Source organism: Streptopelia decaocto, assembly GCF_964273445.1.
Source record: "Streptopelia decaocto genome assembly, chromosome: 10".
Taxonomy (NCBI): Eukaryota; Metazoa; Chordata; class Aves; order Columbiformes; family Columbidae; genus Streptopelia; species Streptopelia decaocto.
The window spans coordinates 15,068,450-15,086,146 of NC_138665.1; the positions used below are offsets into that span (position 1 = coordinate 15,068,450).

Here is a 17,697-nt window from a genome sequence, read left to right on the forward strand (position 1 = left end):
ATCAGCTAGGCGGCGGCTCAGTGGTTGCGCCGTGGATGGGGGCGGGAGGGAGAAAAAAAGCATCGTATGCGGGCCGAGGGGTGGGAAAGGCGCTTCCGCTCCTGCGCGCTGCGGGGCTCTGGGACGGTCACCGGCTGCGTGAGGCAGAGAGGGCCCGCGCGCTCCCCAGCGCCGCCAGCGGGAGGGGCGGGGCCAGCGGGCCCCTCAGGCGGCGGCGGGTGCCCAGCCCCGCAGGCCCCGGGCCCGGTGCGGGCGTTTTGTCTCCGCCCGCCCCGCTGCCCCGCGCCCAGGCCCCGCCGATCGGGCCAGGATGAGCGGTGAGGACGGGAACGAGGAGTTCTACCGGCAGCTGCAGCTCCAGCAGCAGTACGAGGCCAAGGCCGAGCCCGGCGGCGAGGGCGAGTCCGACCCCTTCACCTATGTAGACCCGGCCGATGGGGCCGCCTATGAGTGGGACCGGGAGAAGAAGGCCTGGTTCCCCAAGGTGGGTGCGGGAGAGGCCGCTGTGAGGAGCAGCCTCCTCGCCTGACTTGTGGGGCTACGAAGTTGGTGAAGGGTTTGGAGGGGAAGCTGTATGAGGGGTGGCTAAAGTCACTGGCTTTGTTCAGCCTGGAGGAGGCTGGGGGGAGAGCTCATCGTGTCTACAGCTTCCTCACAAGGGGAGGGGAAGGGGCAGGTGCTGAACTCTTTAGTGACCAACGACAAAACCTGAGGGAATGGCAGGAAGATGTGCCAGGGGAGGTTTAGGTTGGACATCAGGAAAAGGTTCTTCCCCCAGAGGGTGCTGAAGCACTGGAACAGGCTCCCCAGGGAGGTGTCACGGCCCCAAGCCTGGCAGTGTTCAAGAAGAGACTGGACAATGTCCTCAGACACACGGTGTGAACTGTGGTGTTGTCCTGTGCAGGGACAGGAGTTGGACTCAATGATCCTTGTGGGTCCCTTCCAACTCAGGACATTTTATGACTGTGGCCCTCTGTGGGGGCTTATTCCTCCTCCTGCCCACTGCCCGGGGGCATCTCTTTCCCTGGAGTTTTTCTGAGGAAGGGTGAAAATGAAGAACAGGTAATGTTTGGTCTCTTCACCATGGAGGTGTCTCACTCTTTGGCCAAATAACTGCTGCAGAATCAATGTAGCACTGAAACACCCTGTTTTTCCAGGTGAACCCACAGCAGCTGGTGGTGTCTCCATCCCTAACCTGCTTTTCTGCTCCTCTGTTATGAAGAGCTGTAGGTTGGCTTTTCTCCTTGGATGTGAATCTGTAGAATTGCTCAGGCCTGGCATGAAGTCACAGTTATATTTGTGGATCTTAACGAATTGGTACTGCCTCTGGCATGTTTTGGTTTCTTTATCACAGTTGCTGTGGTGATCTTTGTCTTCTCTTGGCAGTGAAGATGTGAACTAGTCTGTTAAGAGCTCTAGATGAAAAGGGGGTAGTATATTCCTCTTTTGTTACTATCTAAAAATGATGCATGTGTGAAGATGTCTTGTTCCGTCTTGTGCCAGTTCTTATTTGTGACTATCAATTCATTGTAATTCAGAGAATCGAGAGTGAACCTAGTAGAGCCAAGTTTATATGTGTGTAAACCTAGAAAGGTGTCCATGTAGCAGATGCCTTACAGAGGGGTAAAAACATGTCAAAAATCCAGACTCGCAAAGTGGAGCAGTGGGAGAACTGAGGAACCCTGGCTCCCTGGGGAGTGCTATATCCAGTAAGCACAGTAACTTCTAAAAGGGTTCTTTTGGTTTCATTTTTTTATTTACCTCTTCTTCTTAGGAGCATTTTTTCTTTCCTAAATGCTTGTTCTTATCCCAAATTTCCATCTTGGAGTGGCGATAACATTCATGGTTAGAGAGATTATATGGGAGCAGCAAAGTTCCTGAGTGAATATGATGTATAGTAAAAGTTGGTATAGAATAATTATGAAGCGGTATATGTTATAGATAGGTCACTGAGCTAGATATGATAGTATCTCAGGTTACTTCATTTTGCTGATGATTATTGAACAGTGTTTTATCGAAATAGATTTAAGAGACTTCAGGAGCCAGAAGTTGTAGTTCTTTCTCTATTCTATGAGCAGTAATAAAATTCCTTATCTCTGTTCTCTGATAAAAGATTATTCTGACTAGTCTAAGTAATCATCATCTGCAGGTTAGTATTGCACTGCTACTCTGTTTTGGGAATAGAGTGTCTGCTGAACTTCTGCTAAAGCATACTTCAAAGCAGAGCAGAAAGTTGTTTGACTGTCAACATTGCTCAGAAAAATTTGGAGACAGTCAAGTATTTCATAGAAGTGATAGGAAATTTGTGTATTATTTAATGATTTTTCTTTCAGTGGTACTATATTGATGGAGACCAACTTTTTATAGTACTTTACACACTTAGCACAAATCACATTGAATTCATCTGCCTTCATTCATCACTTGCTATGAAGAAACAGTCATCGAGTGTCTTCTGTAAGCACAGTGTCTGTTCTTCGGTTGGTTAATCTATTCCTTTCCATTTCAGTGGAACCAGCAGTTAATTACATGCTAGCATGTCCTGTATTATTATATTTCTTTTCCTATAAGCCTAATTGCCCCAAACACTGTACAACTGTGTGGGTATGGACATAGAACTGATCTCATTCTGTGATGTTCTCCACCAGATCTGGATTGAAGCCCCAAGTAAGAAGTTCTGAGTCCTTGTTTTCCATGCAGGCATGCTTTGGCATAAGTTCCAGTAAAAGCCTTTATACTTGTATACATTCATTTATGCTTGCAAAAATACATTTTAAAATGAAACAGTTGTGATGGTAAATATGGTAGGATGATAGCATATTATGGAAAAAGAAGTTGTTATTGATGGGCAAAATTTGACATAGTAGGTAATTCGCTAAGAATAAACCTAGCTTTACATGAGAATGCGGTTCCACCTGAAGCTGAAAAACAATACTGCTGCAGGAAGGTGGCTGGTTGTTGCAGGTTTAATCACTAATATATCAGTAAGTTCTCAGATGAAAATAATTAATATTGTTCAGCAGAAAGTTTAAAAATTTAACTCTATGGATTTCGTCAGCTGTGAAACTCAGCATTTGCTAAGATCGCTAGTGTCAAATATAATGAACCGTATTAGAACATGGAGTATTGTTTCCCTCAGTGAAAGTGGTTGAGCTCTTCCTTTCTCTTGTGTCATGTCTGTAAGAGCAGCTGCTTACATTCCTGATCGAGGTGTGTTGCAAATCTTGTTTAGTGTAGAAGCTGTTTTGTGCAAAACTTTTAAGTTATATGAGGCTCCACAGCTTCTTGTGTTATTCATGACAAACCTGTTACTGTCGATTCTGCATTTTTTATTTTTCATAATAAAAACTTAGAGCAGAAACATCAAGCTTCAAATCACTATGGAAGATACGAGATTGTGTTCTTGTCATTGACATTTACTGCTGTCCGTTGTGCCACTCTCTTACAAAAGCTCTCTGACATTTTTTGTTCCCTTTTGAATACGAATGAAGCAGGTGCAGCATAGATCAGAGTCAGATAAAATTTTCAAAGGTTAAGGCTCAGCTTTGGGATTAAATTGTTTCAGAGTGTGTAACTTCAGAAAGCACTTCATAGTGCAGTGATACCAGCAAAATCAGCTCTGATGTATTGTCTCTTTTCATGTTACTGCTTGTGGCTAGTATTAATATTTACCTGGCTGGAAATACTGGCTGTAATTTGTAGGGTGGGTGTTTGGCTAATGCCTATCATTTAGAGACTAACACAATCTTACATTTTATGCAAATATAATCTCTCTCTAGAAAAGACTGAGCTAATTATTTATCTGTTAGGAGGATATAAGGTAGAGTGTTTGGCCTTGTAAACACCGTTAAGATATGTCTCTATGTGCAATATTTATTGTCTGTCAACACAAATATATGTCATCTCTGAAACTGTTTCTATGAAAAGGCAGATGCCTACAAATGTCAGTCATTCATCATCTCTGGATAAGTTGTTGGCTTCCCTTCAGTGTCACTTTGTCTCTTCCATGCTATCAGCAGTGCTTGGTTTCTGTCCTTCAGACAAATCCAATTTATGTTGGCACCAGAAAGCTTTGCTTGAGAAAGAGCAGAACCAGTGAAATATTTGTTTAAAACTTCTTGGAATTAGGATGTTAGTCCAGTTCCGGTAATACCTGAACTAACAGAATCACACTGATTGTTTTTGTTGTGCTTGTAGCTTTACAAAGATGATTTTAAACCAGTTTAAAAATACTGTTGTTTTCTCTGTTGCTAGATTAGAAAATGGACATCATTAATGAAGATAATTTCTAAAACACAATAAAACACTTACAAACCCAAATTTGCAGTTCTTTGAAATTTTGGATTAATTTTCCAAATATCTTTTCAGATAACAGAAGATTTCCTGGCAACATATCATGCCAACTATGGCTTCCATGCAGATGATACAGACAGTTCATCCACTTCTGGCACAGCAACTGAAAGTAAGCAACCAGTAAGTTCGAAGACAACAGGAGCACAACCACCAGCAAATGAGAAAGGACCACAGCAAACAGATCCAAAACAAAAAGCAGAAAAACGGAAGCTTGAGCCAGGTAAGTGACAAAGGGTTTCCCTCTGTGTAGGTTGCAACCTGTGTAGTACTGAATGGAAATTGGCAATTGTTCATTGTTACCGTCTACAGCAAAGATACAGATTCCGAGAATGATTTTGGAATTGTATAGTACTTCATGGGTATCCTACTGAGTCCATACAATAGGTGGAAGAAAAGCAAATTAAGGTGTATTAAGAGCTTTTCATGTGGGCAAGCAAAAATTCTTAGAAATCTCATGGAATGTGAACATTAGCATATGCTCCCATGTTTAATAACTAAAATGAAACTTTCTTTGCAGGGTGGTTTCATGTCGAAGAAGACAGAAACACAAATGTTTATGTGACTGGTAAGTGATAGCTTTTACTTATCTACTTTGAGTTAAAAATGGTAAAGGAGACATATATCTCTCACTGACTTTGAATATTACCTAGTCAGTCTGCCACTTGCAAGCTACTTAACATTATGTTCCTGATTACATAATGTCTTGTGACCTTTAAATTGCAGATGTAGGAAAGTAATACAAGGGACATATTCCATGCTTTTATCTTTTAAATGTTATAGTCTGTGAGCTGTGTCAATGAAGTCACTAGTTTGTGGTTTTTTGTGGTTTTTGTTTGGTGGTGGTGTTTGGTTGTTTTTTTTAAGCAAGCTACAGCCAAGAAAAACAATTTCTGCAAGTTTCTAAGGAGCAGGATACTGAGAACAACATTATAATAAGATAATGCATTGACTAAACTGATCATGTAATATGTTTTTTTGTGTTTTGTTTTATTTTATTTTATAAATACATAATTAAGTTACTAGATAAGAAGGAAGAAACAGGAAATAAAAGAAAAAGTTGGAACTAGAATGAGCAAGTAACAGGGAAGCTCAAGTGAAACTATCTGTGCATTTATTATGCTAATTCTCTACCTTTTTTGGATGTTGGGGTGTTATCTTTAGGTGCATACACAAAAGCACATTTGGTGATTCTGAGCAGCCACAGAAATTAATGGACCTGAATTCTCAGAAATCTTCATCCAGGCCAACCTAGCATGGAACATTCACATAATTTTATTCTCCATTTGTTTTGGTTTTTTATTTTTTTTTTTTTTAATTGTCCTCAATTTAAAGTTAAGACTTTGAAAACTCCATACATTATCAGTTGCTTTTTTTTGTTGAACTTGTGTATGGAGAATATAGTCATCTGTTTATAGGTTGGGGTTTTTTTGTCTTCAATCCCTAGAGGTGCAGTAGAACATGGGCAGGATAGTTAGGTTCATGTAGGCCATTGTGTCACTGCAATGCCAGAATCTTGTATAGCACTAAAACTCTAAGCCTACGTATTAGGGAGCACAAAAATATTGCTGTATGTTACAACTATTAAAAAGTGAAAGGATTTTCAAAATGTTAGTATGAAGTAATGTTTAAAAGGTAACGCCAAAAATATTGATTCCAAGGACAGTGGTTTCTTAGTATGTATGTAAAATTTCATCCTTAAGTTTGATACCTTCCATTTAAAGAAACACTGGGGTTTTTGCTCTCAGGAGGTTTCAAAAAAATGAAAGTCATCAAGCTTTCTCTTTTAATTCATCTTGCAGGTTTACCTCCAGACATTACAAAAGATGAATTTGTACAAGTCATGTCAAAATGTGGTATAATTATGCGAGATCCTCAGACAGAAGAACACAAAATCAAGCTTTACAAAGATAAGGAAGGAAATCTTAAAGGAGATGGCCTCTGTTGCTATCTAAAGGTCAGTGGTGTACTGAAATGCAGTTTTTCTTCCCATTGAAGATCCCTATGGCCACTGTTTCACAGTCACAGTAGAAGATTTTTGAAATACCTCAAGTATAACTTAAAACTTAGGTGTCTGCTTTACAGGTTTATTCCAGAACCGCCCACTTATCTGCTTGTGCACCTCATTTGTTTGCTCTTATCTACCCGTTCCTCCCCCGAAAATGTCTGTAGTAGCTGCTGAACATGTCTCCACGTGTTCCTGTCTTGGCTGTTGGTGGTTATGAGGTGAAAAGGGGGACCTCTTCACCTTTTACTTTAAAAACATGCCACTGTGTGGCCAAGAATACAGAAATAACAAGACAGAAACACAGTTCTGTATTTACAGCTTTTAGTTGAAAACTGTTTAGGTTCAGAACTCCTCTCGCATTCTGTATTAACCTGTAACAGTTCAGGCTGCAGTACTATTTCCTTCATGTGTTTCACTTGTGAATCATTTGGAAAGTTGGTGCTTACAAGTGCAATCTGCTTTAATTCTGCCAAGAAGTGCCAGGCAGTACTAAATCAACTGCATTGTAGTCTGTGTGGTGATTGAGAACAACGCAGAGAGAGATGCAGACACAGAGTTCTTGTTAGCAGCGAGAGCAGAGTCAGGCGGAGCTGAGCCTGTAATTAGCCTTTCTCAATTTATAGCTTTACAGATATGGGCCTGCACCAAGAGGTTAAACAGGATGTTATTTTCAAAAAACGTTGTTCCAAACATACAGGCCCAGGCCCAACATTCACACGTCATACATACGGAGGCAGTGTTCTGACATGAGATATCATTCTCACTGCCCGGGCTACCACTCCTTACACTCATAAAAAACATACTTCTGTATAACCTGTCCAAGGCCCTTTATGTTTTGACTAGTTGCTGTGATTGAATCATATTAGTATTATTTGTCCGGATGGCCATGTTAGTATTGATCTTCCTTTGTCATTCAGGAGGCTGAAAACACACGTCCTGCCGTTCCCACAGTCTCTGCTAATTTTGTAATTTTAGTATTCAGGGCTGTTTAGTGCACAGGTATAAAGACAGTCTGCACTCTAAAGGACTTTTAGGAAAACGTTAAACATTACTGAAGAGCCTCAACATCTGCTGTTGTTGAAAAAGTGATACAAGCTTTATAGAAAATCAGGCTCCTGAAATTTTTTGTTCTCGCTTTTACCTTAATCAGCTTGTTTGACTGTTGCAGGTTAGTTTTTAGGACATATTTGAATGAAATGTATGCAGTTGCTTTTCGGAGCATTAATCTTCTATAACAGTGGTGAACAAATACTGGATTTTGATAAAGAAAACATTGCTAATGGTGTGTTAAGAGACTTGGAAGAGATAGGGCATTACGGTTTTCAGTGGCAGGGAATTGATTCTTAACAAAACATTCTTAAATAAACATTATTGGACTAATTTGACTGTGCCATGTTCTTTAAAGCTTGTGTTCTGTTTTATCTTCAAATAGAGAGAATCGGTTCAACTTGCATTGAGACTTCTGGATGAGGCAGAAATTAGAGGCTATAAATTGCATGTTGAAGTTGCGAAGTTTCAGCTGAAGGGGGAGTATGATGCAAGCAAAAAGAAGAAGAAATGTAAAGACTACAAGAAGAAGTTGTCTCAACAGCAGAAGTTTGTATTTTTTATTTCAGTAAAACGTTGCTTGAATTCTAAGTGCCATTAGTAAAGCGCTGCTTTCTTTCAAATGCGATGCTAAGAGTTATGCAAAAATTGAAGTCTTATCTGAGAGCAAAAGAGCTCAATTAATACACATTTGGAGGGGAGGAACTCCTAAATTAAATGTTGACATAATGAACTTCTTTGCAATTAACAGATTAGAATAGTACATAGGGAACCAAGGTCCTTTCAGTTACAGAAGAAAGTATCACAAATCTGGGCAGATAAGACTTCTTGTTTTCCTCAGTGTGTGAGACTGTGTGAGTCCTGTCACCATATCTAGGCTTATTGTTTTAAGGTATTGACACTCCAGCTGTCCACATATTGTTTGTACCATACTTTACTTGTAAAGGCCAAGAGCTGCTGGTGCAGATACTAAAATACCTCTGTAGATTCCCCCAGACCTCTCTTCCTCTCTGGTATAAGATATACTGTTTTTTCAATTGTAGCTAGATTTGTTGCTTTTGTCACTTAAAAATTGTTTTTCTATCTTTTGGAACCAAGAAGATGCAGACTAAAGAAGAAAAAAGTTGAAGTATATAGGACTCAATATTGTAATGATAGTGGCATTCCGCTAAACATTTTAAATAGTAATACATAAGTATTTTGTCATAGTTAAAAGGAACAAAGTCTACTTGATGTCAGTTAAAATAAAAGCAGCTCGAAATGTATCTGCCTCAGAGATAAGTTGCCAGTTCTTGCTATAAGTTGTCTGCAGTGTGGATAGAGAAGTATGAAAATAATGAACTTGCATTTGACAGCAATTTGTGGGAATGAACTGACTTTGGTTGGTGTTCCTTTTGAGTTGAAGAGCATAATTTACTTGCTACTACCTTCACTGAAAATCCAAGCTGAACTAGCAGATACAAGAAGGAACTTGAACAGGGCTTTTTCCCCCTAAGTATAAGATTCTGAGATTTAGAAGTGTGACTGTGTCCTTTTTTTTGTTTGTTTGTAATAGGATATGAATAGGCATTTCTACCAGAAGTACCATTTTTTTTGTAAGAAGGCAAAGTCATAGAACCAGACACTCTGAGTTCCATGGCTGCTTTGTGGCACTGGCTCTGTACACTATGGAACAAAATGCATCTTGCAGCAATGCCTGTGTAAGACTCAAGGTGTTATTGCATGTTTGTCCAAATCAAAGCAGTTAAATATTACCAAAGGGAACAGTGGATCTCCTTTTTTACAAAACAAGTTAGGAAAAAATGGTAAAGTATTGACATTTTTATTATACTCGGCAGCAGCTGGTTTCAGTGTCTGAGCAGGTATTAGGAAGGAATTAAAACTTGGAGGTTATTTTTTCAGTGTTTAAGAAAATGCTCTGATTCTTAAGATAATTGCTCATAGAGGAACTATAAATTAAGACCTTAAAATGTCAACTGCTTTATAGTAGAAGTGGTAAAACTGGACGATTATTGCATTTTTTAGAAGAGTAGCTTAACTCTGTGTCAAAATACATGTTTTAGTTGATGTATTGCAGGAAATGCTAAATTAATGATTTTTTTTCAACAAATACTTGTAGAAACTGAAGAGAGCCGCAACAATATCTTCTTACTGTTGCTTCATTTCATTAGACAGCTGGATTGGAGGCCTGAGAAGAAAGACAGTGCAACTCGAATGCGACATGAACGCATCGTTATTATCAGGAATATGTTTCACCCAAAGGACTTTGAGGTAGGAAGATGCAATTTGCTACTGTAGATTGTGCTGTTATAATTAACATTGCCTGAACTTTCTACCATAAGAATTTTAGTAAAATTCTAGGAGGATGAGGACAAAATTAAACTCCTTTTTTGGGCAGGGTTTCTTTTCCTGTGCCAAGTAACTGTTTAAAATTAAGTTGCCTATTTCCAAAAAACAAGACAAAGATATTTATCGCATCGGCCTTTTTCACTATGTGTATCCTGACAATATTCCTTTTGGGATGGAAAGAGGAGGAGACAGTAACTGTGGTGGAATGGAGAAGCCAGCACAAAAGCCTTATTAATAAGTAGCATTTATTAAATTTGAATACAGGCTGTCTGCCAGCTCCCAATGGCTTCGAAAATGCAGCATAACAATTTACGAGCTTTTAATGGAGTGGCAGATGCATTCCACTGGTTATTGAGCAAAACTAAAGCTGAGAAGTGCTGCTCTTGAATCTAATTGTGTGACTGATTGCATTGCAGGAGGATCCCTTAGTCCTAAATGAGATCAGAGAAGATCTGCGGACGGAGTGTGAAAAGTTTGGTCAAGTAAAGAAGGTTCTCATATTTGATGTACGTATTTTTTACAGGTTACGTTGGGAGAATTGATGTAATGTGTAAATGTGCAAGACTTTTAGGTTTATTTAGATATGAATGGAGAATTTATTTGGTTTTGTATCTTTATTTCATGGAAACTTGACCTAATCTTCCCCTATTAACTGTTTGTGAAATTATTTTATAAGCACGTACTACTTTAGTCTATGTGAAGGCAAACTCTTCCCAATAACTTGGATACATGTCACAAGTTTGAAAGTTTCTAAATACATTTATTTGTAGATAAACTAGCTGAAACGTTTGTTTTCTGTCTTCAAAAAGTCTGGTCTGTGTACCAACAGAAGAAATTTTTAAACTTGCAGATTGAGTTTTTCAACACGATTGTGTATGCTCAGGATGGAATGATATCCTGATGGTTGTTTTTTATTTTTGGTAAGACAATCTGAAAGGTCTTGGAATAAATACACTATTTAGAAAGCTACTAAATGAAGGTTCTGTCTCCTCACAGCGACACCCTGATGGCGTAGCTTCTGTGTCATTTAAAGAACCAAATGAAGCTGATCTGTGCAAGCTGACTCTACATGGAAGGTGGTTTGGTGGCCGCCAGCTCAGTGCTGAAACATGGGATGGTGTAACAGATTATCAGGTAGCCTTTTGTGGTCCTGTTTCATCAAATCTTTCTTCAAAACTTAAAATACATTTTAATTTGAGAGGTGCTTGGTGTTCCCATCCCCATACCCTTGCCACTCCTGCCCCATCTTGGTTATTATCAAAAACTGCTAGGATGTCTCAAAAAAATCATCCTTAATTATTCAGTTTAGCAAAAATTTAAAGGACTTTTTTAACGTTAAAAATTTTGTGTTGGAGATGTCAACTTAGAGTGTTAGTTGCTGGATGTAGAGATCATTAGTTCACAGTCAACAGGGCCTATTGAAGAGATTACTGCTATATAAATGTATAATTTTTTCTGTAAAAATACTAATTTTTACAAGTATGATTTTGTAATGATGTGTATAAACATATCTCTAATAGGTGGAGGAGACTGCAAGAGAAAGGGAAGAAAGGCTCAAGGTGTGGGGGTCGTTTTTAGAGGATCCTGATGGAAAGGAGCAGCAACCTACAGCTGATTCTGATTCTGCAACAAGTAGCGTTAAACAGTCTGAAGGCACATCACCTTCAAAAGTTAATGACACGTCTCAGGATGTAAATGATGAAGCCCATAAAAGGGAGAATAATGGTGAGGGCGTTGATGAAGACGGTGCTCCATCCACAGACAGCAGCCTTGCAGGCAGTGATGCTGAAGCAGATACATAACGTCTTTAATGCTTTAGGAAAGCATGGGTTTTAGGGTGATGTTTGAGTTTATTCCTTTCTTCTGGGTGACTGCAGACAACATTCATATGAATAAATGCATATTAGGGTGTCATCAACTGTGTGCTTTGAAGTTTTCATTAAAAGCAGTATTTAATGAGGTTCTAAAAGTTTGTATTAATTGGCTGTTCAGGTAAAGTAACTCAAGTTGCCAAGAATGCAGTAAAACTCATCAGGCTTCTTTTGTTCTAACTATGCTTGTCAGTGTTTCATTATGTAAGTGTGAAATATGTTCCAACCCTTAAGTTTATGTAGCTATATGTAACTTAAGTAACGCAGAGCTATTACAAGATTTGTGGATTTTACTGTTAATTTTCCTGTACCCCTTGGAACTTGATGTCTCACGCTTAAAAAGGATTCTTGTCCTGAGAACTTGGGATCATTTTATGGAGCAGATGGTGTGACACATATAGGGTGAATGCATTGGATGTGCTGCTATGCATTAAGTAGCAAATGAAAAGTGCAGTACCAAGTTGAAAACTTGAAGTGGAAAACAAACAAGGTTGCCGTAGCCAACATAAGGCAAAACTGAGTGAAGGTAGATTATTAAATCCCGGCATTCAGCAAATTATTTTGTTCTTCCCCTGTTTAGATTTTCTGTTGATGTTTAGATCTTCCATTGAGGCTGGAGTTATGTCAAGGAGACTAGAAATGCACGAGCACACACATTCTAGGCCAGAATGAAATCAGATTGATCTTTAACTCTCATGGTCTATATGCTGTAGGTTTGCAAATAGGCTTTTGATTGACGTGTTGTTGGCTTTGTTTAGTCTTTGCTTTAATATTAAAGGTTTTCATTTAACTTTGTTAGATGATGAGTGTGAATTCTCTTCAGCATTTTAGTTTAGCCTTATATGCCCTTCAAAGTGGGGAGAATCTCCCAATATTTTTGACAACTTGAACTACAGTGCAAAAGTTAGAATACTTGAAAATGTGCTTTCAAATAATATTCTTTTATATGGAAAAAGCAAATGCTGGCCCTTATAGAAATATTTCCTAAAGCAAGGATTTAGAAGACATTCTAACTTTGGATATCTTAATAAGTGTCAGGCTTTCAAAAATAGATTTGGGGGAGCCATTTTGTGCGTAGTCATTCTTAATTTAGAATCCCATTATCTTGATACCTAAGGATAAAAGAATACGGATATAGGCATTGAACAGTTTAAATATCGGTGCTAGATTCGTAGCACGCTATTCATATGGATGGTTACTAGTGCACATTTGTAAGAAGGATTTTTTGAATTTTTTAAATTCATATTGGATTGTAAGAAACCATAGATGCTAATTCTTATATTTCCATCCCAAAGTATTCATAATACTCTGAAAATTGGTATTTTCTGACTTTGTGATTACCAAAACTCTGAGATTAGCATCTATTTTTTCCAGAAGTCTATATGGTACTTGCAAGTTTGTTTTGTTTTTTGATATGTAATCGATTTAAATCGGTAACTATGCCAACCAGAGCATCTAAGTTAACACTTTGCCACTGTAGTGATACATTATATCTTTTTTTGAAAAAAATATCTGGTCTTAAAACAAAGATGGTATTTGAATTCAGGGTTTAAAAGTCTGGGGGCTCGTTAATAAGCTAGAATGACATATTTCTAGTTTTGCGTTGCATGATAAAGAAGAGCTGTAATCCTTGCCAGCTAAAACAGACCATTTTCTCATCTTTACAAGCGTGTGAATTGTATGTTTTGGCATAACAAGTGTTGGACCAGTTCAGGGAATCTGAAATACGGTCTGGTGTGTATTCAGATTACATCTCTGGGTTGTGTTGGTGCTGCCTCAGTTCTTTTTATTGGAAATAAGCACCACAGACCTTTGAGGGCTGAAGGTTTTGGCACATGCGTGTGATTTAGTGTGCTGGCTGTTGCTTTCAGTGCTCCTTTTTTTCTTTCAGGTTTAGATCTGTTAGGCTATTGTGTTTTGTTAGCTTGTTTTTTTTTGAGAGCCTAGTCATATAACACACTACACAGCTAAATCACCAGTTTTGCAGTGGAATTGATCCTGATACAGGGTAACTATTGACAAATGTATAAATATTGTACAGTTCTATGAAGCCTTATCATGGTATTGATATAAAAAAGAAGGTTAGTGTTTGAAAAAAGACTTTGAATGATAAAAATCATTATATGTGCAGTAACCTTCCTCTCTCCAATTGATGTACAAATTGGATTGGCTTTGCTTCAGGAGTCAAACATGATGTTAAGTCTTTTTACCTTTACCTCTAGACTTCTCACTGAAGTAGAGCTCTGACAAAGACTGAGACCAAATGTTTTACTGGCTTTCCTATTAACTAGGATTCTTAAGAAAATAAAAGCTGTTTTTCCATGAAAATACATTGTTCTGAAGTCCAGCATTATACTCAAGCTGTTTTTTTTTCCTTTTGTCTACCTCTGTTATTCCCCAGTAAAATGTAAAAATATATTTTTATAAACTATTCATTTAGTTATTGAGGCATTTAATAGTCTATGGAGAGGTTAATGCAGCTGTGACTTTCTTTTCAGCAGATTTTCACTGAGACCGAATTCTTTTGATGTTTTCCTTTTTTTAAATAATGCCAATTTTATAAATTAATCTGAACATAAAGGAAATTTTTTCACAAAAGTTAAAATTACTATTTTGAAGTATGATTATGAAAATCTTCCAGTATAGAGCAGTAATGTTTAGTACCAAATTGTAACAAATCTGAAGCTGAGCAAGCAGAGTTGCTTTCTAAAGGTCCATTGTTTTCTGGCTGAGCAGCATCATAGATAAATTGGTAAGAAGTCAAAACCCCAATGTAATTTTCATTATATTTGTTCTGAACTGGAAGTGCTTTCTAATGAGTCACTCCTTAGAAGTGACTAAATCAAACTTTTTGTCCCGTTTCTAATTTTTCTTCGGCTTTGTTCCAGTATTCCGCATGTTCCTTCATCCCATGGCTTTTGGTGAGAGGTTTGCTTTAAGAAAAGCAGAGTCCTCCCTTCTGTATGGTATCAAAAGAGTAACTAGAAACAATTTATGGATGATGGTTGTTGCTCAGTTTTGACCTAGAGAAATAGCTATTTCTACTAATTCACACGGTGTAACTAAATGGATGTGAAGCCAGTTTAATATAACAGCAGGGAAAGAGTATTAACTGGTACTTCAGCATAATTCGGCACAGATAATCATTTAACCATGCAATACAAAATCAGTTGCTTAGCTTCAAGATATATTGGTAGTTTGCTTTACAATCAAATGCTATTTAGTGTTTTGCTGGCAAGGTGGTTGTATGGAGTTTGGAGCATCCATCAGCGATTCTGTGGTTCAACAAAAAGCCCCAAAGAAAAGGTACATAGGTTGTAGCAGGTTCTCGAATGTTCATATACAGCTGTAAAGAGAGAATTAGTTTCATTTTGCATCAAAATGTTTATCTGTTTCTCCTGCTGACTTTTTTTAATTACTTTTTTTAATTGAATTTCAGTCCCTCGTACAACTTACATTTTGTATAAGGATTGCAATTCACTTAAAATCATTAGTAAGTTAAATGCAGTGCATTTTAGCTAAAACATGTTAATCTATTTACAATTATGAATACATAGCTTAATTCACTGAAGAAAACTTAAAGGTAGTGGATGCTTCATAGGAACTCAAACTTGCCTTTAGATTTTCCAGTAGAAACAATATTCATACCCTGAATTCTTGAACTGTGTAACCGAACCAAATTCTTAAAAAATACATATACATATAGACTTTAATTGGATTTTAAACTCTTTATTTTATTTCTGAATTTGAGGAAACATACTGCAGTATGATAAATGAATTATGTAAGTTGCATACTTGTGTTGATTTGGCTTGTGTGTATTTCAGTGCTCATTATACAAGGCTTGAAGTCTTACTGTCAGGATACTCTGAAAGTTCTGTAAAATATTTATAGAATTATGAAATCTTTTGCAGCAAGTTGTTTTTTGCTCATTCTGTAATATGAAAGTATATTGTTAGATTAAACTTTTCAGTAAGTCGACTTGGAATTTTTCTGAGGGGTTATTTTCTTCTAGTAAGTTAAATTGCTCATTTATCCTTTAGAAAACCAACAAAAATATCATATTTGAATAATATCTAGAGTTGTGGCAGAATCCGAGAATCCCTTGATTTGTCTTCAGTTTTGTTTCTTAAAGGGGTTGTGTTTTATACTACCTTTTTAATAAACAAACTCGTGAACGAAAGCCTTTTCTGATGGGTTGTGAGATAGCGTATTTGTCTGACCCTTTTCCCCGGTAAGAGGTGCCCTGTGCTTGGTGCCTGTGAGTGAACACGTCGGAGCTTTCCAGCTGGAGCCCAGTAGCCGTGTGGCTGGAACTGGGGGAGCTCACAGCAGCACGTGGTGTTTGTTCCCTCGTTGTGGGCTTTATTTCCGACTTTGTTCTGGCTCGATGTGTTTATGGACCCTGCATGAAAAGGAGCAGGGGGAATCACTGCAGACACCATCACTGTAATTGAGATTGTGGGGGGCGTTATTTGTTAATGACATGCAGAATTTCAAGTCTTGACACCTTGAATACTTCAAAAGCACTGGAAATCCATTCTTTCAATTCCTGTACTAAAAAGGAACACGGGTGATAATCCCGTTTTTACCCAGTAGTTCTTGAGTTGTTCACCCGGGAGCTTTAAGCCAATGCCATCTAACAAGGTTCTAAGTGCTTTAACCGCCAACCTAAGAGGAGATTCTTGAATGAGACCTAAAGCTTTAGCAGAATAAACCTCTGCTAAATGTAACTGTTTAGAAAAGGGGATCAAAGAATGAATGATAGACATGTTGAGGGCACTTGCCCTGCTGATAGACTGGAACCCAGCCTGTCTGACAATGAAAATGTGCTTATGCAGAGTGTGTGTCAATAAAAGACTAAACACTGCCTTGGCAAATCTTCCAGCCTGGTAGTTACGTTGTTCTGGGAGATGGCAGAGAGTAGATTTATATGCATTTAGGCAGAGGGAATTGGGTTGTGCTCTCCTACTTTCTGGGTGAGTAAATAAATTCTTCAGCCACCACATAAAAGACATCATGTCACCAGTTTGGTGGCTCCAGTTCCCCAGTGTATTTTTCCAGCTGAAACACAAATTGGACACTGATTCAGTATTTTTGGAATGACTGTGATTTGGTAGTTTTTGTAAAATTACTACAAAAAAACAAACAAAACAAAAGCTCAAAACAAAACACAAAAAAAACCAACACACCAAACCATCAGTTTCTTGTTACAGCCCTTACAGAACAAGAATGATATTTTTATTTTTGGAAGATTTCTGTAGTCATTTAAAGAGATCCGGCAAAGAAGAGAGAGAAAATTGGTCGTCCAGTTTATCTGGGATGGTGACAGGTGATCTTTTCCTTCTTGTAAGTGTTTGTAATTACCCACTTTATACTGAATATGCCATAACCTGGCAGAGGAAAGTCCTTTATGCTCCTTGCCACGTTTGATTCTCTGCCATAACTTACCATCTTACTCTAAGCTCTTCTGAAGTCCAGGCGCTGTCGTCTTTATTGTGTACACAATGTCATATTAAAAAAAAAACCAACAAACCACAAAGCACTACTTAGAGTCCTATTTTCCTCATTCCTGAAGCCTCCTAACCCGGTGGACTCGTTGGAGTGCATTTCATGCATTCTTAGCAGATCGGCTGAAGGAAACGCCTTGTTGGCTGGCGGCTGGGAAGCAGGTAGGGAGCTCATGAGCGCTGCCCATCTCCCGCAGTCCCTGCGGAGCTCCCGCCACCTCCCGGGGAAGGATCCCAAACTGCTGGACACAGCATGACCCTCCCGCACCTGGACAACGCTACAGGTGCGACACCGCTCGTGACAGTGAGCTGAGGTAGGAGAATTCGGTGATAATTTCAACTTACATTCACTGACTTTCTCAGATGTTGCCTTATTTGAAAGACAATTGATGAAAGAGAATGCCTGCTTGTTAAATTCTTGCTTACTACTCGGGAAGTGGAATTTTTTCTTAAATTTTATTTATTTTTAAAACCGGTTTGGGTTGTTATAGAGAAATAGAGAACAGAATGTTCTCTAGAACATTATAGAAAATAAATAGAGAACAGAATGTTCCCTCTATGATGCTA

General features: G+C 38.4%; 1 protein-coding gene across 1 annotated transcript; it reads left to right on the forward strand.

Moving 5' to 3' along the window:
- The first annotated feature begins 89 nt into the window (after positions 1 to 89).
- HTATSF1 (HIV-1 Tat specific factor 1) lies at positions 90 to 15,601 on the forward strand. The gene is made up of 9 exons (XM_082061627.1): positions 90 to 484; positions 4,366 to 4,570; positions 4,868 to 4,915; positions 6,150 to 6,304; positions 7,788 to 7,951; positions 9,574 to 9,673; positions 10,168 to 10,257; positions 10,748 to 10,885; positions 11,272 to 15,601. Exons 1-9 carry the CDS (start codon positions 311 to 313, stop codon positions 11,551 to 11,553), a joined length of 1,356 nt encoding a protein of 451 aa, XP_081917753.1. The 5' UTR covers positions 90 to 310; the 3' UTR covers positions 11,554 to 15,601.
- The last annotated feature ends 2,096 nt before the right edge of the window (positions 15,602 to 17,697 follow it).